This window comes from Haliaeetus leucocephalus, unplaced genomic scaffold, assembly GCF_000737465.1.
Source record: "Haliaeetus leucocephalus isolate CR32 unplaced genomic scaffold, Haliaeetus_leucocephalus-4.0 Scaffold752, whole genome shotgun sequence".
NCBI lineage: Eukaryota > Metazoa > Chordata > Aves > Accipitriformes > Accipitridae > Haliaeetus > Haliaeetus leucocephalus.
The window spans coordinates 523,139-545,601 of record NW_010973188.1 but is presented as its reverse complement, the minus strand read 5'-3'; the positions used below and the strand labels follow the sequence as shown (position 1 = coordinate 545,601).

Genomic DNA, 22,463 nt, shown 5'->3' with positions numbered 1-22,463 from the left:
AGTTAAACCATTGACTTACCTCTGCTTTTGATAGACCCTCTGGTGGTATAAGATGATGTAGTACAGTGAAGCTATTCTAATCAGCTAAGAAAGCTAAGAATTGGGCCCTGTGTCTTTAGCCTTGTTTAAAGATTAAGCACTAATGGTGAAATGAGAAATATTGTGATAAAAATTACAATATGGAAGGACAAGTGGAACTGAAGGGAGAAACTTTTTTTTACATATCCTACCTTTGTAATTATAGTTATTTCCACTGTTCCTTACTGACTATTGTAGTAGAATGTAATTGTGCCTGACATAAACAGAAGTCTGATATCTTTGTCTTTGTGCTACTAATTAAGTCCTTAGTTGCTGAATTAGTGAACCAAAATGGAAAAAAAAATAAAATTACTATGAACTTAATAAAATATCTCTTTTTATTTACAAGGTGATCTCAGAACACCAGTAAAGGACTATTCTCTTATTGATTTTAATTTGATTAGGAACAATATAAAAAATAGAAATTACACAATATATTTGAGAAGGTACTGTCTAAATTCCATTTTAGCTTCTCTTTTTTCTTCTGTTTTTCTTAAACACAAATGCAATTTAAAACATCAGGTTTTGGGGGATGAAATTTTCCACCATATTTTGCTGTTCTAGAAATGGATTGTTTTGGAAAATGAAAGAAAAAAACCCTTGTGATTTGTTCTTACTAATACAGTAGGAAAAATAGTAACTTAACCATATTTTCCTAAGGGCCTTAACAACCAGAACTGTTGAGTGCAATAAGAATGTAACTTCTAGAAGTATACTGACTTGGCACGATGTTTTGGTGGGAGAAAAGAACATAGAAATGAGCACATTAGAAAAAACAGAGAAGCCATAAAAAAAAAAAAAAAAAAGTAGTTTCTGTTAACCTGCTAAGCTAATTTTCACAAAGCAGTATGTCTTTTGAGAAAACATGACATGTAACATTTGCCAAACCTGACACACCTGGGCTGCTGGTGTCATTTTATTTTACTAGAATAATTTGTAGGAGGGAGATTCAAAATATTTTAAGCACAAAATCACAAGAATGAAAAAATCTCTGTGTAGTTCCTGCATTCTGCAATACTTACATACTCTGATCTCCCTTCTTTTCAAATGTTTTTATTTACTCTTTCAGAGTCCCTTTCTCTCACTGAGAAGACACAGTCATGAGTATTCATAAGCTCATGGGGAAAAAAGCCTCAGGCCAAACAAGAAACAACCTCTATAATGCTGATAATGCAGCTACTTGGTGTAAAGCTATGGTACAACCTTGGTGTTGTTTTGGAAGTTGGAGGAAAATCTGTAATTTCAGTTTTATTTTTGTTTTTCAAGGAGACTCTTGTTAAAGACATTGAGAGAGGGTTATCTAGGCATTATATTACTTACTGGTTTCCTCTTTCCTCTGAATAGCCCATGTATGCTTCTTACCTTGTTTTTAAAGTAGGGTCACTAGAGGTGATTGAATTGTTTTTCCCAGCTGGATCTTCATTAGGGCTGACTCTTGTGGTGTCTGAAAAACTGGAATGGGAGCAGAAATGAAGGAAAGAATATAGCCCTTGTGGAGGTAATATTAATACATGCTAATAACTGTTTCTGAAGACTTTTTAAATCTATATAAAGCACTTGTTTACTGGAAGAGGGTTTTCAGTTGAATCCATGTGATGATTAGGTTTTTGTAGAGAATGTGTCCACAAAAGAATGACAAATAAGCTCATAAAGATTATATTGTTAGTATTTGCCTTCTAAGCAGGGCTTGTAAAGCACTTGTATCTGATGTACAGTCTGTAATGGTATATTTAGTTCCCAAACTGACTATTAGCCAAGTGAAGCCTTAGCTCATTTTCCATTCTTTCTTTAGTCAGGCAAAATTATTACCAAAATCAGTGGAAGACTGGATAAAAACTCAGTGAGGACTTCGGGTTGCGGCTTGTTGATGATAGCCAAATAATATTGCAAACAGCTGTTGTGCATTCCTGTCCCTGCAAATATCGTTATCAAGGAACCTCTCCACTAGGAAGGTACATTTCTGCCACGGAATGCCTAGGGACTGTCCCCAGGGGTTGCATATGCTGCCGGATCTGGTGCCAAACTTAGACTGGAAACACTGATTTACTCAGTTTTAGGATTTTTCCTGTAGATGGCAGGATTGGCAAGGTCTTGCTTTTCTAACTCTGCAGTAGTTTGTTCATTGTTGGCTGATGAATTGATATTTCTGGCAGAGAACTTGAAAAAGGAAAGAAATTTATTACTAAAATTTTACTGTATTACATTGTGCCAGGTTCAGTTTTGCAGAAGATATTGTGCCCAAGAGTGTAAGTCATTTTCAAATGAACAGCTCCAGGTTTACTGAATGTTTCTCATTAACTCCTCAAGCCCCATACCATTCACACCTGCCTGAATGGATGAAAATAACCTCAAGATTCAGCCTAATTCAACTAAAGCAATATCATTATTTAATGCTAATAATATTCTGTACTTTATTGCGCCTACATATTACAAGAGCTAGGAAAGATGTGTGATGTTATTACCTTCTATGTGGTTTAACAATATCTGGGAACTTCATATCATAGTTCTGCTTTAGGATTTCCTGAACATTTTTTCCATTGATTTGGCAGCTTTTAAAAACTAAGTTATTTAGGGTCTTAAATTCAATTTTCTAAAAGGACTCTGTGTCTGTGCCCTTAGATACCTAGGCATCCAAGCCATATAACCATGGTTTAATAAATCACTACACATCAACTGAACCATAGCAACCATCCATGACTCTGTTCTTAGCCTGTCACAAATGTAAGGTAATGTGACTAATTGTGATCCTTTTTCATTGCTTTCTTTTCACTGAAATAAGCTGCTTTGCTTTTTATTTGCCATGAACAGAATGTATAATTTTATAAATACTGTCAGTCAGCTGAAGTAATTTATTTTTAAGTTGCAGTAGCTTGTATGTTTGAACTAATTTTTTCCATTGAATTTAAATGAAAATTATTCTTCAGAATTGTTAAATCCCCATTTTAGAGGGGACTTAGATCCAGATCCATTAAAACACCTAGACACTACAGGTGTGGCAGGGTTTGACCTCTAGGGATCTCACTTTCAAGTGGATTCCTGGACCCAGGACACTATGCCAAAACTTGCCTTAGAGTGGTCTGGGAGAACTGGGCACCTGAGGAAGGTGATGTTAAAAACACCCCTTAGACTGAGTGAAGTGATGCCCAGAATCAGGAAATTAACAGCATGCTCAGAGGTGGACCTTAAACTCCTACCCTCTGCCTGTGGGGTTAAAGCCAGACATTTTTGTCTGTGGGGTGCAAACTCTTCTCCTGCAAGTTAAAGAAATTTATAAGGAAGCTTATAACTATTTTTTGTAATGACTCAAAGTGCTGCTTCCATATAAGAGGTTAACAATTAGTATACTAATTTAACAAATGAGTCCCTCAGCTTGGCAGAACTCAAATCCATATTTTACGTATCCCAGAGATCTCCCTAATCCCTAATCCCTAGGCTAGAGGGATGGCCTGTATGGGCATGATTTGCAACCTTCTTACTGAAACTCTGATGATGTTTCTATGGCATTGCAAGATAGATTGAATCATAAGGGAATGAAAAAGCGTAGTTTTGCTGTGCAGTGGTTTGTACACTCGGATGCAACTTGCTCCTAGCCTGTTCTCAGAAAGCAGGACTCTCTTCCTCCACCTGAGTGTCAGATGCTGTTGCAGTGATGAGAAAAGATAAGAAATTTTGCTAGTACTGCTCTAAATTTAATGAAAAGTCATTCTGACAGCATGGGGTGGGCATAAAGATCCCTCTCTCTGTGTGTTAAGCCTGAAGGACTGGACACCTCAGGATGCTCAATAAAGCCAGACAAAACCACAGCTGACCTGAGTCAGTGTGATGATAGTCCTTCTTCAAGAAAGAGGTTGGTCTAGAGATCTCTAGAGGTGCCTTCCAACCAACATTTCTGTAATGTGTAAATAGGCATTCCTGGATTACAGTTTTGGATTTGGATGGACATACAAGGCGTAGAAGTCCTGTCTCTTTGTCTGGCTCCTAAGCTCTAACATTGTTCAGGTTCTTTTGACAATGTACAATTCCCATTTTCATTCTGGATCTAACTGATTTTTCCTTGAGTTGAATTTAAGAAGTCTCAAAGCACTGTTTCCTGACAGCTTCAGTAAAACTCCTGCTTTTTCTGGAGATTAAAGATAGTCTGTCAACTTCATATGTCTCAGTTCTTTTTTTTAACACACTACCTGGAGTTTCACCCAGTGGGTAACTTGCTTTTGGGGGGGGGGTGTCTTCTGTTGGGGATACATGTCTTAGGCATGGGTCAGCAGCTAGAGAGATGTACACAGTGTTGCAGCAGTGTCTCGCTGCAGGAACCCAAGGGCCAGAGACAACTGTCCCATGGACTGACCAGCTCCATCAAGCCCACAGGGTAGAGGAGCTGGGGAGATGATGGGTGTCATGGTATGAATGCTTGATTTGTCAGCTGAAAAAAAGCGGAAAATCAGGTAGATTAAAACAGAAAGCATAAAATTTGAAGGTGTGCAACCTCTGCAATATTAAAAAAAACTCAGCTGCAGTTCTCCAGTCATCTGAGCCTTGGACGTGAGGAGAACAGATGTTCTGTGTAAAGGCAGGCAAGATTCAAGCTCCTTAAAATCTGAACATTTTAGTATTTGGTTACAAAATCAAATTTGGCCTAACTTGCAAATTCATAGATAAATTGTTCAAGTTAAATTGTTACCAACAGAATGTGAAAACCTTTGAAATGTCATTAATCAATGATGTTATTCCCAGATTATATTTTATCATCATGTAACACTGTGGAAAATTGGCAGGAATGAAAAATGATTATGACACAAAATGCTGCAAAATATGTAAACATTTCCCTTGTTTCACATAGCATTACTATAGGGAGCAAATTTTGCAATCCAGGACAATAAATTTTTAAAAATCTGATGCTTCAAGTCATCAGAGAACATGAAGAGTTATCTGAAGATATCTCCAAGGGAGTCTAAAGCGACAGGAAGATTTTGAAGACGAAGAAGCTGAAGAGCCAGGGGGTCTGAGATTGAACATACTGTGGGGCTTGCTGTAATAGGATGAATGAGATTCAGTAAAAGGGAATGAGTGAGGTTAAGAAAGATCTGACTGAATTAAAAAGGAATGCATTCCTTCTCAGAGAAGGAAAAAAATCCAAAATTTTTTAGACTATTTGAATAACTATCCAACATTTGCTTGATTCAAGGGGAGTACAAGAACAGTTCAACCCTAGTGAAATTAAATATTCAGTGAGAGAAGTAACTTGAACAGACAAGGATCTGATAAATTTCTTAAATGAAAGCCAATGTGGGAGAAGACTATATAAGGATGAACAAAACACTGTGCTTGAATTCTGAATTGGAGCAGACATGGAATGCTGAGCCCAACATGCATTTTAAGGCTTTTTGCAGACTTGACAGAAAACCATTAAGAGACATAAATGTACATACTGTACAAGTTGCAGTTAACACCACAGCTTTATTTCAGAAACAATATGGACAAGTAGGGTATTCTCTTTCAAGTTTGAGGGATTTTATTAGGTATTCCTTTTGAATAAAATAGCTTCTTGATGATTATTTAAATTCTTCTTCCTTTCTCTTTCTACTGTGACTCTGGGATCTCTGATTAGACCCTTTTCTGTCTGAAATATTGAGATGGGTCATTCTTTCTCCACTTTGCACAGTTGTTCTTCATTTTAAGTAATATGTTCAGATCAGATGAGATTTACTATTTCTGCAACCTTCATATGAAAGACATATGCAAAGATAAATGTAGTCTGGAAACCTTCTGAATCTACTTAACAGGTGAATGAGCTTGAGTCTGTAAGCCTCTACAATACACAAACTACTGGTTTCAGCTATTTTAAGTATATCAGATTTGGTAATGTGATTAACCTGTTCAAGAAATTACCTTTCTTATGCAGAAATGTTTTTTTCTCATGCCAAGCCCACTGATAACCCTTATGTCACCCTTTTCCCCACTTTAGCTCTGCTGTCACTGAAATCAATGTTTTGCTTCTTACTCTTGCGGGAGTAGGATCAAGCAAGCCAACGGCTTTCAAACCTTACTGACTAAGGCAGAAATGCTCACTGTTCAACTGTTATTAACACAGACCCATTTCAACACTTAACAATTCAGCCATTTTTTTTCAATTGAAAGAGAGACACATTTGGCCATGAATCAAGTGCCTTTCATATTTGTGTATCCTTCTCAAGCCTCAAAAGGATTACCAGCTTCCCTTCTCTGTTATTTCAGTTATAAATTGATTTAATATAAAATACAATTTGAGGCTATCACATTTCCTTCCCAAGGCTTAATTTTCTCTGGTAACATGACTAAGGTGTGTCAAACAATAACAGTCCACATGAATTGTGCACCAGCAGGTGATCAAAGGATTTTGTGCAAACACATATATAAATCTCAAGATAGATTATGGAGTATATCTGTAACCTTTATAGGATGAGATAGATAATTTATTACTTCTAATCCTGAAGATTTTATTTATATCCATTCACACCCAGGAGTTTGTCTGAATGGTTTTACTGCATACTTACTCTGTCAACAGTAGTCTTAGACTTCTCACATGCAGCCCACTAAGTTTTAGATCTTATATCTATTGAATACACCTGTGAACTGAATTCCATCTTGGAAATAGGTTTTATTTACAACACGTCATATCAAATATAATTTATGTCAGTTTCTGCTTTTGTGACTGGTTATTCCGCTGGGTGAAGATAGCAATATCATTTCAGAGAAGGAGACTTGATTCCTAGGTGAGTTAGACGCAAAGAGCTATTTGTGTCTCAGGACTGTGTAGCTGAGAGGAGCAACTGTAGTCTGGGCTCATCCTACACAATTATGGGAACTGGTAAGTAAAGTTCCTGTGTCAACTGGGGTCAAGGAAATACTTGGGGAATAAGTACTCTACTGTTTTATACTCTTAAAGCCTGTGAAATCGGAAACTTTTACTATAAATATTATTGTCTGAAGTAGGGGGAAAAGTAAATTTTCATGCACAGTGGGATGTTAAGCCTGCAGCTCCTGCCCCACAAAAAGTAGAAATAGTGTTTCTACTTCCATATACATTGCACTGGAAATGTACCTGTGTAAAATATGTTTAAACAGCCTAGCATAAAATAAGACCAACTTTCTGGTATTATAAGCAGGAAAGAGTAGTTAACTTCAAAAGATCATTGCAAGAATATTGATACAGATGGGAAAACAAAACTATATTCATCCTGACTCCCTCTACAATTTAAGTCCCAGAAGATGAATTTTCTGGGTCTGTGATGTGTATGCAAGGATCATCCAGTCAGTCTCAGTCAATATGTCCATTACTTAGACCCCGAGAAACTGTTCATTATAAAGAACATGTGATTTTTTGCAAGAGACCATGTGCGGCAGTACAGGACTGAGAAGTAAGCTTTGCAGCGGAAAACAACCAGGCACCTACCCCCGTTCTATTCAAAATGCTAAACACACTTTTCTGAGACCTGTCCTCCAGTAATAAACACAAACGATAAAGGCATTGAAAAAAAAGTTTAAAAGAAAATTATAAATAAACCAGTTATGCAATTTTGCTTCTGAGCTTGGGTGGGAGAAGGAGAAATCACTGCTCCTGGAGGCCAGTCTCCCATTGCTCTGGAAAGTGCCTAGACATTATGGTATGTTCTTTTTAATTCTAGCTTTGACTGCAAAAGATGCCACTCTCCTGAGCAATGTATCAGCACACCAACTGGAAATTGTCATTCCCAAGAACATTGGAGCAGAGAGGCTGTGCAAGAGGTCCTTAGTTCAATTCAGTACAAAGTTAAAGAGAGTGACAGTCATGGATTGCTTGAGCTAATTTAGCCGATTTTTGTGCTAAGCTAGACCAAAAATGCTTTCATGTTCTGTTCCGTCAGCTTTTTTGTGGGACAAGTAACCTTCAGACTAAACCCAGAAATGAACAGCTCAAATAAGGCCTAAAACCTGCCAGCCATTTGCAGAAGTAATAGTGCCTAAGACTTGAGAGAGAACAGAATAAGAATTGAAGCAAAGTAGTGAAGACTAGAGTTGGTTTTCATCAGTTTGAGACTCTGAAAATGCCTTCTTAGATCATTTTAGAGGATTATGTGTTTCATTCTCTGTACTGATTATGGAGCATTTACTATAGATACAAGAATTTACAATAAAAATTAGAATATATTTTCCAGTTCTAAGAAAATCCAGTATGCGTTATTTAATGGTATGTAGGATATGTTTGCTGCAAAGCAGAAAACATCACTTATGCAGAGTATTGTTATAAAATTGTAGGTAAAGCCACTCATCAGAGAAAGATTGTATAATGGGAAGAAGGGAGAGAGAGGGGGAGAAAAAGATAGCACGAGAGAGGTGGGGAGGGAGAGAGGAAGAGGGAAGAAGAGAGAACACCTCCATTTATTGTCAATGAATATGGAAACCTGCACATTCAGGTATGTGTTTTTCTGCACTTTGCTTGAAGGCTATGAAAGATCTATTACTGTAAATTTAAATTAGAGGTTTTGAAATCAGAAGTGATTGATGATGAAACAACCAAGATGATTACAGTTTTCTACTGTAGAGGATGCACCAGTGTTTTATAATATCAAATGCAGTATCATTGTGGAATAATATGCTGCATAAATGTAGCACCAGGACATTTTTCAACAGCAAATCTATCTAGGCTATTTATTAAATAATTTTTTAATCTTTTTTTTGTTTGCAGCCCCCTGAACACATTCCAAAGGAGATATAGTCTCCTCGTACAGCAAAACTGACAGATAACAGGCTTGCTTTTCCTATCTATCTGTCATGGGGTCCCTAGTGACAGGTTTCCAGGGTCCCAATACCAACAAATCAAAAGAACTGAGTTACAATAAGCTACCTGCAATATGATTGCAAAATAACTGAGTGATAAAAATTCATTTTCTACACAGCCATTTCTCTTGTAACTGGAAATGCAGTGTTTGAGTACGATATTTGCAAAAGCATTCCAGTGAACTGCGCTTCTACTAAAACTGCATTTTCTTACAAGTAAGTAAGTAAGAGAAAAATGACCAACTTACCTGTTAGTTGATAGATGTTGTGAGGATTTGATAAATTGGGGGTAAACAGTCATGGTATTTGGTGAGCTAACCAACTCTGGCTTTTCCTGCTGGGTTTAGTTTGAAAAACAAAGTTATGTAGGATAGGATTCTTTTAGAGTGCTTAATATTGTCCTACAGGTCTCAGCAATAACAAGGTAGGCAATGACTCATTCAGAAAACAGAGTCTGAATCACACAGTATTTTCTTCACTTGGACAAACACTTCTGAACAAAGAGAAAAGTCTTTAGGATTGGTTCAAGTATTTTTTAAGCTCAAGTTACAGGTTTTTAATATGTAACAGCATGTGTTCGCTGATTTGAGTTTCCTAGGGAGCTCAGATGTATAGATAGGTCAAGATCCAAGAAATCAATCCCAATTATTTTTTCCAGTTTTCTAATCTTCTACTGATGAATCATGAGAGGCTGAATCCTGGACCCCTCCTGTTATATTACTTGCAGTGCTTTGAAAAGCCTAAATATTTAGGCAGGAGGGTGACTAAAACATTATCCTCTTTGCCACTAATATGGTTAGGGATTTTAACCTGAAAAGTATTTTGCAATGATAACTTGAAGTTAAGCTAGTTAGGTGGCACTTTATGGATAACTAAGTTCCTCGTGCTAAGTTTCATATTTACTTTAGGCTGTTTTCTTAAAAATACAGTTTAAATTTATACTTATAAGAATTAAACAAAATACTGGCTAAAGGCTTCTTTGTTTATAACAACTTCTCCCCGAGGAGTAAATCTTCTCTTCCAGTTAATAATAAATTATATTGGATGGACGGCACTCAGCACTCTTTTTCTTTAGGCTGATGTGCACTTCATGGCAGTGCTTTGCTGTGAGATGCCGTGTCACTACTTGGAAGACATTAAAAAAAATGTCAGAAGGGGAGCATAAGAAAGCTATGTTGTTGTTTCAGTTGATCCCCCTCCACACCCTCTTGTACTGTCTCCTGTGTTTGTGAAACTGTGTAGCTTTCAGACTGAGTGTGTTATGAACTTCTAATACACTGTTTAAAATGACATCTCTTTAGCTCATTTTTACACAAGTCATTAAACTAGAGCACTCTGTTTCTGCTGGGTTCTTAAACAGGCAATGATGGCAGTGGTGGACTTCAGCTAGAGAGTGAGGGGACATATGCTCTGTGCTGAGAGCTGTTGACCCTCTGGGAACTTAGGAAAGCTGAAAGATTACTGGAGTTTTGCAAACAAAGGAAGCTAAAAACCAATTATATTTGCTGGGATTTGTCCATATTACAGCTATGACTGCCATCTTCTAATACATACATCATAAACCTGATGAAATCATAATTTTGCTAGCCGTAAAAAAGCTTATTTTTTCCAATCTTGTCTATTTGTTTTATGTTTCTTCAGAGTCTTTGGCATTTTGAGACCATTCTTGGCTTTCAATCAAGTTGTTTGGGGGAAGGTCAAAACAAAAATAAAGCAGAAAGCAAGGATTTTGCTTCATTTATGTTAGCTTCATACAAGCATAATTCACATTAGCATTGTCTGATTTACACTGGCATAAGCACAGGTGAATCTGGCCCCAAATACCATCCTTCATACTCTGTTCTAGCTAGTCAATTAACTACTTTAAGAAATGATTGAAGATGTTACATTTACATGAAAATGGAAGAAACACAAAGTGATTTCATACCTGTAGATTTATTGTCTCTTCAGACCACCAGACTTCAAAGTCTTTTTGCAGCTTCATCTTGACTTTTTCGATAAGAAGCTGCAGGTGCTCAATTTCTACCTTCAGCCCTTTCACGCGATTGAACATTGCCTTATAACTAATATGAGAAGAAGAAAGTATATTATTACAGATCTTCCAATACATATCTGAACAAAGCTTTATCCTACCTAGAACAGTTACAGATTTAAACTACAAAAGAATAAATAATAATCAGAGGTGCAGGGGACACAGACAGAGTGGTGGTAGGAAGAGACATCTCATGTTTTATAAGAGCTTGACTAGACAGTAGGCACAAGAAACTTATCCCACAAAGCTTTTATTTCACTAGAGAAATTAGTGAAATTCAAGTGGGATCAATATTCATTGACAATTAAAATACAGGTTCAATCAAATATGTCAATTATTTCTTTTGATTTCTCAGCATTTCTCATTAATAAAGAAGTGGTTGCCATAGCCTGGATTAAGACAGGATCTGAGACAGATTCACTGTTCATATTGAAGCTTCATCAACAAGGCCTCTTGGCTAACATATAGTTGGAGATTTACCAGTAGTATGAAATAGCCAGAAGTTTCCTCATAGATTGCACATAACATAAATGCCAGCAAATTACTTAGAACTGATATCCTTGCATCTTTTATCCTCCTGGCTACAGCAAGATTAGAGCAAGGATTATTTATCCAACGCATACTCTGCATATTATTTACACTTACATCAATCCTGTATAGCCTAAAGGTTTTCCTTAGGTCAAGGAAGGCAGTACATTTCTGAATCAACCAAAAAGGTTCACAATACATCTGGATTCAAACAAGTTGCTAACACTAACCCTCGGGGAGGACATTAAGCTATTTTTATTTATTTTTAGCCCATAGCCCAAGCATAAATATTCCCCACTCATGTACTGTGGCATCTTACAGACAAACCAATGGCATACACACAAATTTAAAAACTATTAGTGAACCACAAAGCTGACATTTTTAAAATGTCAGAGAAAACCCTGAGGGTAGCTGTGTGTGCAGAATTGTAATTGGAATATACTATCATTATAATTTATCTTCTGAAGGATGGCAGAAGTTTGAGGTAGAAGTAACACCTTTTTTTTTCTTCTTCAATTTGCGTTCGAAGTTTCTCTTCTACTGGATCAAGTGTATTTAGCTCTTCAGAAGGACTGGAAACAGCTACAGGAGAAATGATCAGATGTAAGCAATGACCATATGATGTCAAAAAAGAAGTTACCTTTGATTAGAACAAAAACTATTTTTTAAGAGGTTGGTACTGAAATGGAGGTCATTAACCATTTCTCTCTTCTGGAAATGGTTCTTCAAATTCTTTATTTAGATCTTATTTAGCATAAGAGACACTTGGTAACTAATGATTTGAATTAAGTTGCTTTTAATTTTTGTTTCCATTAAAGACTGGAATATTCATTTTAGATATGAATAAAAGTGAGTTTGGCAGTCCATTTTAAAAGTTCATCTTTGGCATAAAACCCTAACAAATGCATTGGACCTGACAGTTTTGGCTACAAAGACAAGAGCAGAACAGCGAAGTTGTTGCAAAAAGAGGATACAACACTAGCTGTGCTGGTGCCTGGAAATAAATTAACAGAAAGAAGAGTAAAAGATGAATCCTGAAGGAGAAATTAGCTTTGGTAAGCAATAAATCCAGACAATTAGTATAAATAAGGAAAATGTCCTGAAACTATATGCGAAATTTTTCAACGTAAAGGAGAACTGAGGAAATACCTTAAGAGTAGCCTAAGTTAACCTAAGCAAGCAGCTTAGGATTTCTGTATCGTACAACAGAGCTAGTTAGCATGCAATACACAATATGCTTATTCACAGAGATGGCAAAACAGTCTTTCCATCATGGGTTAGAAGTTCAGCAGTGAAAGGAAATGTAAAGTTACAACAGTTTCTATTTCTAGAATGAATGAGAATAGTTTAAGGTTCACAAGAAAACATGTTTAACCTCTCTAACTGAAGAAAAAAAAATGAAAGAAACAAAAGATTTTCTATATAATACATGCAAGTTTCCACCCCGACTATTATTTCTGCCAAGAAAATAAACTCTACATCAACCTGTCATGAGGCCTGAGGAGTGCACCCTCTCTTCAAGGAGAGGAATTCTGTCTGGAATAAGAGGGCAGTAATGACCCCCTCTCTGCTTGTCAGTGAGCCAGCTGAAACCATTAATGTTTTGTTGTAGCACCCTGTAGCTTAATACAGATGAAGCTGAAAAGCATTTTACTTCATTTAGAGTACTTAGGTCAAGCATGTTAATACAGATAGCCAAGGTAGACAAAGCCCATGCACAATTCTCATTTCAGACATAGAAAGGCTTTGCTGGATGTGCAGATTACAAAAGAAGGGTAGGATGAAGACATTTGTGGTGGAGAGGGTACCCTCAAAAGATTGAAAAATAAACTGCTTGGAATGTTAAAGTGAATGCACAAGCCAGGAGGTGCAAACATCATGGCAGAGGAGATGCTACAACAGTGGCATTATATAACAAGTTATACCCAAACACAATGGCCATCATAATCATTCCTGAACCTTTATGGAAAGCAGTAAACCTTTCGATGATTACCGGGGATCAGGATTTTCTGATTTGTCAGATTTCATCCTCAGGAGAAGGCATAATGTGGGAAAGCGCAGAGCTATACCGGGAACTTGTGGGGACACACTGCAGAGCTCCTGAGGCTTCACACTTGTTCTGGCCTTCATGGATATATGGCATCCAGGCTTGAGAGAAATGTGGTCTTGTGGAACAAACTGAAATGATTCAGTTTCTGTGCAAAGCCAGCCAGACTTAACTTGAGAAGTCTTCAGCAGTGGTTAAAGGGGACTCTCCTGAGCACACTGATGTGCATTTGACCTATTTGCACAATCTGTTACACTGTCTGAGTTTGGGAGGTGGCAGCTCGAGCCCCTTATAATGAAGCAAAATAAGACAGGTGAAAGACAGTAACATCTTAAAATGTAAATGCTGTTTCTGAAGTGTGGACTTCCCTACATGAAAACATCACCAAATTCTGCTAGTCATCACAGTGATGCGAGGCCATAATATTGCAGCTTTCCTTCCCTGCTTTATTTGGACATCTAGTACTTTGAAAAATAGTTTTGCACTAGGTCTGAAAGGGCAGCCAAACTTAGGCAGAGTTTTGTTACTTATGTATAAAAACACCAAGAAAAAATGTTTTTCTGCTGCTGTTTACACGCTGTAGAAGGGATTATTTGGTTGCAAGTTACCTTCAGAAATAATAATAAAGCCTTTTATATGAGATGAGTACCTCTATCACACAAAGGCCTCAGCATCCTCAACCCTGAATAGGGCTACGCCCATTATCTCTAGCAATATGCTGGGGATGGAAGCAAGAAACACAGCTGTGGGCAAGGTGAGCAGCACAAAGTTTTGTGTATGTATACAACAGAAAGAGATGAGTACACTGCAAGCTGATGGGGCCCCAGCAGCAAAAATAGCATTGGGTATTTCATCAAGTAAATGGCTAAAACTTACACATTCATCACTGTGTTCCAGTCACAAAAGCAGAAGAGATCTGATCACAGTGTCAGGTTGAAGTCCAGTGGTAAGTCAAGTCCAGGGTATGCCTACTTGGGCACTGCTTTGTAAGTTCTCTGGTGTCTTTTGCTATGCCGTTGCAGTCTCCATTTCAGCTTTTTGTCATGCCTGCTCATTGTAACAACGTGCTTGTGAGCTGAATAGCATTCTGCTCCAAAGACTAGACCTTCTTGAATCTGCCTACTGTAATATATACAGATGAACACATAGCTTTTTCCTGATGTTCCAAGTGAAAGAGATCTATGGTCTGGTGGAGTGTATTTCAACCCTTTTGTGTGGTGCTGCTTCTGCCTTCACCTCATTCCCTGATACTTCTTTTCTCCCCTCTCCCCTTTACCTTTCCCAAATCCCTGCAGTGGCCTCTTTCTGCCCCTGGGCTCCTGCTGCCTCACACCCCTTTCTTCCCACCAGCCCAGGAAATTTCAGCTACAGCTGAAGCCAAGAAGTTAAGGCAGAGGTTACTGGAACATTGTATCTCATGTCTAATGTTAGCATTCCTCAGTACACAGGCTCTGTTATTTTAAAATAACATGAGAAGGACAACTGCGTGCATAGACAGCAAAACATAGAAAGCATATTTACTCACAAATTTAAGAGAGATACCTAAGAAGAATTACCTCCTTTTTGCTACAGGTTTTTATTCTGCTAAAGAGTTTCTTTTTATTGTATATACCTGCCTGCCTGTGCAGAAACAGAAAATGTTTATTAAAACATCAAATCATTTTATATATATATTAACCGCATATATATGAAGTACATGTAAATTACAAAAAAATGGAAATTTAGGAGACCAACTTTTGCCCATATACATTAAAAATTTTGCAATAATTAAAAAGTGCCAAGGTGCTACTACTGAAATATTAACTATCAGATACAATTTCTGAGCTGTGCAGGAGAACACAAAGTGGTATCTGCTTTGTTCACTCAGGGTTGACTTTTAATTCATTGATTGACAGTTTGTCATATGAAACTTGATTGTACAGTCTAGCTCTATGCTTTCAATGCGTCAACTGACATGAGCCATTCAGCTGATGTGCAATAAACATGCACTTGTAGTGCCCCAGTGACTTCTCCTGGGAAACAAATGCAGTTGGTGCAATTTGATCCTGGATAATGCGGACTCAGGTTTCAGGGGTGCAGGGGAGGTGTGACATGCATGTTTAGGAAAACATTGCCTCTGTGTATACTAGGGGTTTCTGGTGGCATCCATCCAATTCTATACAACAGAGATATTTTAGCAGAAGTCAGCAATGTACCCATAAGGAGTATTAGTTCCTTTACATTAGCATAACTGCACATAGAGCTGAGTGGCAAAACTTATGAATCCTGTCTTGTGAGGTCTTTTGTTAAGACTACTGGGTTGCATGATGTAAAGACATTGGGTAGTGAAATAGCTAGCAACTTTTACATTTATCTTCAGGCTAATTGTTTTTGTTTCATCTTCAGATACAACCCATTTGGTGAAGTGAGGCACAGGATACAATTGATACTAGCAGCCTGCTTAGAAAGGAAGGTGAGCTCTGCATGAATTGACACCATTTATATCATAAAGGTTTGTGGGGTTTGTGGTTTTTTTTTTGTTTTTTTGTTTTTCATAAAGAAGATTGTAAGAAGCATTTTAAGATATAATGATTTTATTCTAATGAAAGGGCCAATTTTGGAGCACAAGAAGTCGTAAATTTTACAACACGTTCCACATCAGCAAATCACACAGTACCAGAAAGAAATGATAGCACCTGCTAACTGGATCACTATTTCAAAGCAATATGACAAGCATGAATGAAAAACACTATTTTTACCATAAGATACCAAGTGTTATTACCATGGTTTACAGCAAGCTGGCAACAAGTTGAAATACTCTGGCAGATTCTTGTCTACAGTCAGAAAATTTTGCAAGAAACTCTCTGTGACCCTGAACTTTGTACTCTCTGGGGAGCTCATATATTTCTTGACCTGAGTGTATCCTAGAAGTCAAACTCCTAGGGATTTATTGTCTTATGCCTCAAATAACATTGTGCCCTGTCCTCCAGCTGTACTTTTGCAGTCAAAGATTTTAATTTTTTCACTGCATAGTCTTGTGTTTATCTACTTAAATTTATAGTCACCGAAGTAACCAAACTTAGAATTGACATCAGTATCCAGTTAATATTTTACTGCTTTATTTATCAGCTTTGCAGCTTTTGGCAAACTCAGGCCTTAGTGCTTTCAAACTAGAACTTATGCTGTCATTTCATTTTTTAAAAAAGAACTACCTGTCCATTGTTATTCTGGATCAGCTTACAAGTAATTCTCCCCTCCTTTTTTCTTATTCCTCCCCTGGGCCATGTCAACCTATGTTTGTCTCTAGTCACCATGTGTACCTTATTGTCATGGTTTAACCCCAGTCAGCAACTAAACACCATGCAGCCACTCGCTCACTCCCCCCCTCCACCCAGTGGGATGAGGAGAGAATAAAAAAAAAGTAAAACTCATGGGCTGAGATAAAGACAGTTTAATAGGACAGAAAGGAAGAAAATTATAATGATGACAATGATGATAATAATAATAATAAAATGACAATAATAACAATAAACCCAAAAGAATTAGAATATAGAAAACAAGTGATGCACAATGCAATTGCTCACCACTCACCAACCAATGCCCAGCCAGTTTCTGAGCAGCGGCCCCCAACCAGCTTTCCCCCTAGTTTATATACTGAGCATGACATCACATGGTATGGAATATCCCTTTGGCCAGTTTGTGTCAGCTGCCCTGGCTGTGTCCCCTCCCAACTTCTTATGCCCCTCCAGCCTTCTCGCTGGCTGGGCATGAGAAGCTGAAAAATCCTTGACTTAGTATAAACACTACTTAGCAACAACTAAAACCATCAGTGTGTTATCAACATTTTTCTCATACTCAATCCAAAACATAGCACTATACCAGCTACTAGGAAGAAAATTAACTCTATCCCAGCCAAAACCAGGACACTTACACAAAAGCAAAGATGGGTATGCACAATGAAAGTCAGAAGAAGAAAATACCCTAATGTCTGGAAGAGTTTATATTGTGGGTTTTAGAGCAATTTGCCCCTAATCCTAATGTAATAGATTTTTAAAAATTTCAGTCAGTTGGTCATGAGCATACACTGAAACAACTGTCCTATTTTCAGCACTTTACAAGTTAGTGCATGTGTGTGTGATTAAGCGTATGTGTATTTTGTTGATTTTTATTTTAATCATTGAATTTAGTAAAAGAGTCGATCAGTATGCTGCTTTTCTTTGTATGATTGTATTCTTTATTGTTTTACTAGCTTAATATTGGCTTAAACTAACTGACTTCTAATGCACACCTGGAAAGTGGAGCTATTTTTTCCAGTCTCTGTGAGCTGTTTGGCTAAATAGAGACTCACACTTCAATTCCCTCAAGTCTCTTCTTTGAAACTAGTCATCTATATATTTGCTCCTGAAAATACATGGCATATGAAACAGAAGGTGTTGCCTTCACATCAGCTGCACTCAAGCCATGAAAGTTTCTGAAACCATTGCGGCTAAAAGTTCTCTGTTGGTTTCCAAATATACAAGTACATTATACTGGGGGAAAAAAAAAAAGCAGCTTCAAGTTTAATATGTTCCATACATGCCAGTTGATCTAGTGGAATAGTAACATAGCTGGGTCTTAGTCAGGAAACCCCCATTAACTCAGATTCTTGCCTACACTTAGTAAATACATTTTATCATTTGATTACATGAGATTGTTGTTGCATCATTTATCTTGTTCATAATACTAGGTAAAACTGTACCTGATATTTGAATGATCTTTCTCTGCCTCCCAAGAAGGGGTATGCTTTGTCATCCATAAGTTTTGAGGCTTCATTAGCATTCATTTCTACAACATCCAAGAGCTTTCATAGAAAAAAAAGTCTCTTTGGTAAGTTTTGTCGTGCTCTTCTTGAAAGAAAAGGATGGAAAACACTTCTTCTGAAGTTGCTTGCTTATCATGAAGCTGAGACATTAGGAATACACTGCCCCTAATGTGCAGATCGCAGTTGAAATAAGACAGCACCATAACATTTGTAAAGCAATGACTGGTCAAGATAAGAACTTGACCAAGAATAATATAGCACAACTTTATCAAGAATAAGAAATACCTAAGGCTGCTAGAGGTGCAGTCACACTGAGTGTCACAGAGCACAGAAGAGATACTGAAGCTTAGTGCATCCATATTTCTTGCTGGGGATTCTCATATAAGAAGATGTACAGTTCTCAGTTCTGAGAAGCGCCAGCATTATTGTGCATGAGCAATATACACAGGCATGCACAGTAAATCCTGTGCTTGCAGGTCACGTTTAGGAATGCAATGCAACACAGCAACTGTGGGATCAATTCAATAGGTCTAATGTTTTCTAAAAATAATGGGTATTTTACCTGCATTCTCCATGGAACTCTGGCTGTGGTTGTCAGATTGTCATGACAATGCACAAAAGCATTTATTTTGGACTGTACACTGAATTTATAGCAATGCCATTTGAAAGAGTATTAAGGAAAAAGAAGCATACATGTTTTATACTTAACTGATTCTGTTTCAGCTGTGTATAGGTATAGATGGGTCATGCAACTGACATGTCACTTCAAGTTAGACAATAAAAGAGGTTTTGACCTTGATTCAAGAGGTGAACACTAACCGAACAAATGTTTATGATAGTATCAGCCTGAACAGTTTTGATCTTTCTGCTACAAGGTGTTAGTAAAAGACTTTTCATCTGCAAGAGAGAAGTAGAGGAGATGGAAAAGAGAAAGGAAATAAACCCAAATGTCAGTGAAATCAATACATTATGGGCATGGGGTTGTACCATACTGTGTTTAGTTTAACCCTTGCCCCAAATAAGACAAAAGATGTTGGGCCTGAAGCACCTCTATCATGGATCTGATTTTTTTTCTGGGCAAAGAGCAGAGATATGTGCTAAGACCCTACCTCAGTTAAGTAAGTGTACAATAAAGACCAATGTACTACAGAAGTTTTGTTTCCACTCTCCCACCTAGCTACTCCATTAGCCCTCTAAAAGAGTTTCCTGAATGCTTTTCTAAATGTTGGTGTGATGTACAAGTTTTCCAGAAAACTTCTGAAGCCACAACCATAGATTTCATGTCAGCAGGAATGTTATTCTTTAAGACTCATTTTGATGTTCAGTGTTTTGGCACATGTGCTAGATCAGGGCCACGTACAACCTGGGCAGTTGTGGGGACCAGATTATATTTTTGAGACCCTCTGTCCCTGCTGGCCACACTCATATCCCACATCAAGTGCCACAATTTTGCTGGTCCTTCAATGCACACACCCATTGGCTGCAGCTGCAGAACAGCTAGGCTGTCTGAGCTGGGCTACCAACTCAAGAAGGTGCAAGAAGTATACAGATATTTAGGCATTTCTCATAACTCAGACAACTCTTTCCTATGACCTATGAAGGAAAGGACATTGAGCTCGATGTTCTGGTAGCTGCTGGCTGAATTACACTGTACTGTATACTGAGAAGAGACAATCCTGACATAGCCAGAAACAATTACAACTTATCCACAAGATTCTTATCTGGAGAAGTATATCCAACTTCTGCATATTTGTGGGAGATTATTAGTAACTAATTGTTCCAAGTCACTACTTACTTTGATCTTAAACATGCAAAAATTTTTGAGCAAAGAAATAGTGAATTAATTTCTTTTAGACATTTCAGCAAAACATAAAATGGAAGAAGTTTTTCACCAGATTTGCAGCTTGTTCTGAAACACTGGATATCACATTAGCCATGCTATTTCTTATTCACTCCTTGTCCTATGCTTTACACAATCAGATGGAAATTGCTGTTCTAAGTCTGACCTTTACCTTGAAAAAAATCAAAGCAAATACAGATGTGAAAGAGCTCCATTTGCTGTTTACAGTTCATTAGATTACAGAACTTTTGTTTATTACAAAGAGCTCTCACAGAGCAAACCTTGACTGTTGCAGAACTAGTCAAGCTGCCCAACACACCCACTGGACATGGCCAGAAGAAAGAAGTTTGCAGCACCTTAAACTGCATGTTGCTCTTAGTTATTCTACCAGCTTTTTAGAGGCAATAGAGAGACGCTACTCTGAGGTATACTGAAGCTAAAGCAAACAAGCTTAGGCCTAGAATCAGTAGAATGTGTGCATAAAAAAAAAATTATTTTTTACTTACTTCACCTCAAGTCCTTTCTTAGAATTACAGAATCATTCTGGTTGGAAGGGACCTTGGAAGACTGTGTGGTCCAACCTACTGCTCAAAGTTGGGTGAAAACTGAATCATACTATGTTCTCCAGACATGTTGTGAAAAAACTCCAAGGACAGAGATGCTGCAAACTTCTCTGATGACCTCTTTAATATGTAACTATCCTCATAGCATCTTTTTCCTAATATCTTAATTTTAGTAGACCAAATTAGAGAATTGAGAGCTTCATCTCCAGATTCTCTCTTGCTTACTTGCTAGTCACCAGAAGAAGTCTCTAAATAGTAATGCAATTCACACTGAACTTCTCAGTATTTCAGAAGAAATACTTATTGCAAGAAAGCTTACAGAAACTGCAAGCTGTTCTAACAGCAGTGAAATGCTGAAGTTAATGTCAATAAAACTGAGAATTGGATAGCTGTGCTACAAGTTCATGACTCCTAATAAAAATATCACTTGATCCAAAGATGTCTTTGCTCTCTTTTGAGACCTGATAAGCTGAAGCTGAGTGGGTCATATGGGAAGCTTAATAGGAACATACGAGTAATCTCAGAATTTTCTCTGACTGTTCAGGAGAACAAATTTGCAAAGGTTCCCATTAAAGATGTAGTATTCTCTTTCTTGAAGACACAATGAAAGGGAAAACTCATGGCTGCCTCTAGAATGTAGCACTGCACCTTGTAAAACCTGATAAAAGAGTAACACAAAAACCACAGCAACAAATAAAACTACAAAACACCCTAGAAAGACTGAAGAGAAACTTATGGAAAGAAAGGTCTATGTGGGCTTGAGGCCTGAAGGGACAGGTGTAAGAAGTATCTTCTTATTAGAAGATACTCCTACAGTTTTAAACTTAATTCCTACATAATACTGGGAAAAACTTAAAACATATTACCTAGGAAGAAACCTCAAGTACTGCTGCAAGGGAATCATTGCTGCTTGTCTAGCTGCTGCTTCGAATCTGTGGTTCTTTTTCCCTATTGTGATCATCTTTACAGAAGAACTTGGTACATACATTCAAAAATACAAAAGCTCTTCAAGAGCTCAGAGTTTTAGCCATATACTGTAAACCCAAGAGAATAAGTTTGTTATGGTATGTAACTTCACAGTTACCACAGGCTAAAGTCTATGCTTTTTTTCCTCCAAGACAAATCTGAAATAACTACAATGATTTAAATACACTGCAGTAACAAGAAGCTATAAAGATCCTCTAATCTATTTATAATATTCTATATAACTACTTAGATATATTTTCAAAATTAATTGCCCATCAGTATTTCAAGCATTTGCTTAAAAACTGGTTTGGTAAATATTTCTAAAAGCACTTCGTATGTTACTGTAATTGCACAAAGCAAATTCAAAAGTATGTTTATCTTTGTCAGACTAAAACTCTTATTTTAAAAAAGGCAAAGAGGCACTGGTTTCTGAATTTTCAGCCCACTTTGCTATTGATATCTTTGTCTTAACAATAGTGAAAAATCATCATCCTTTTTAACAAGCACAACCTTACCAGTTTTCTGTCAGTCTCAGAATTCCAAAAATAAACCGTAATGCAAAGCATTTCTGGGTTTTTTTTCCCTTTGAAATAGAAAGACTGAAGAAAGGAAACCCATCCCTAAAAAGAGTGGCCTTGACACCACTAGAGGTCACCCTAGGAATAAAATCAGTGCTCTGCACGCACAAGGAGAGCGAACTTTCACGAAACCACCGCTGTTGCTTGACATTTCAAGCACAAATGTATAGAAGAACATAACACAGAGAGAGGCCATTGCAAGCTGACTACACCGCTCTTTTTTTTTTTTTTTTTTTTTTTTTTTTTTTTACATATTTT

At 37.3% G+C, this 22,463-nt stretch overlaps 1 protein-coding gene across 1 annotated transcript in view; it reads right to left on the bottom strand.

Moving 5' to 3' along the window:
• Positions 1 to 22,463, bottom strand: part of KIF6 (kinesin family member 6) — a 181,259-nt gene that overhangs the window by 5,296 nt on the left and 153,500 nt on the right. Inside the window, exons 17-20 of the mRNA XM_010581255.1 lie at positions 11,929 to 12,013; positions 10,797 to 10,934; positions 9,120 to 9,212; positions 1,441 to 1,530 (exon numbers count right to left, since the gene is read on the bottom strand). Coding sequence (XP_010579557.1) covers positions 1,441 to 1,530; positions 9,120 to 9,212; positions 10,797 to 10,934; positions 11,929 to 12,013 — 406 coding nt within the window. The remainder of the gene's footprint in view (positions 1 to 1,440; positions 1,531 to 9,119; positions 9,213 to 10,796; positions 10,935 to 11,928; positions 12,014 to 22,463) is intronic.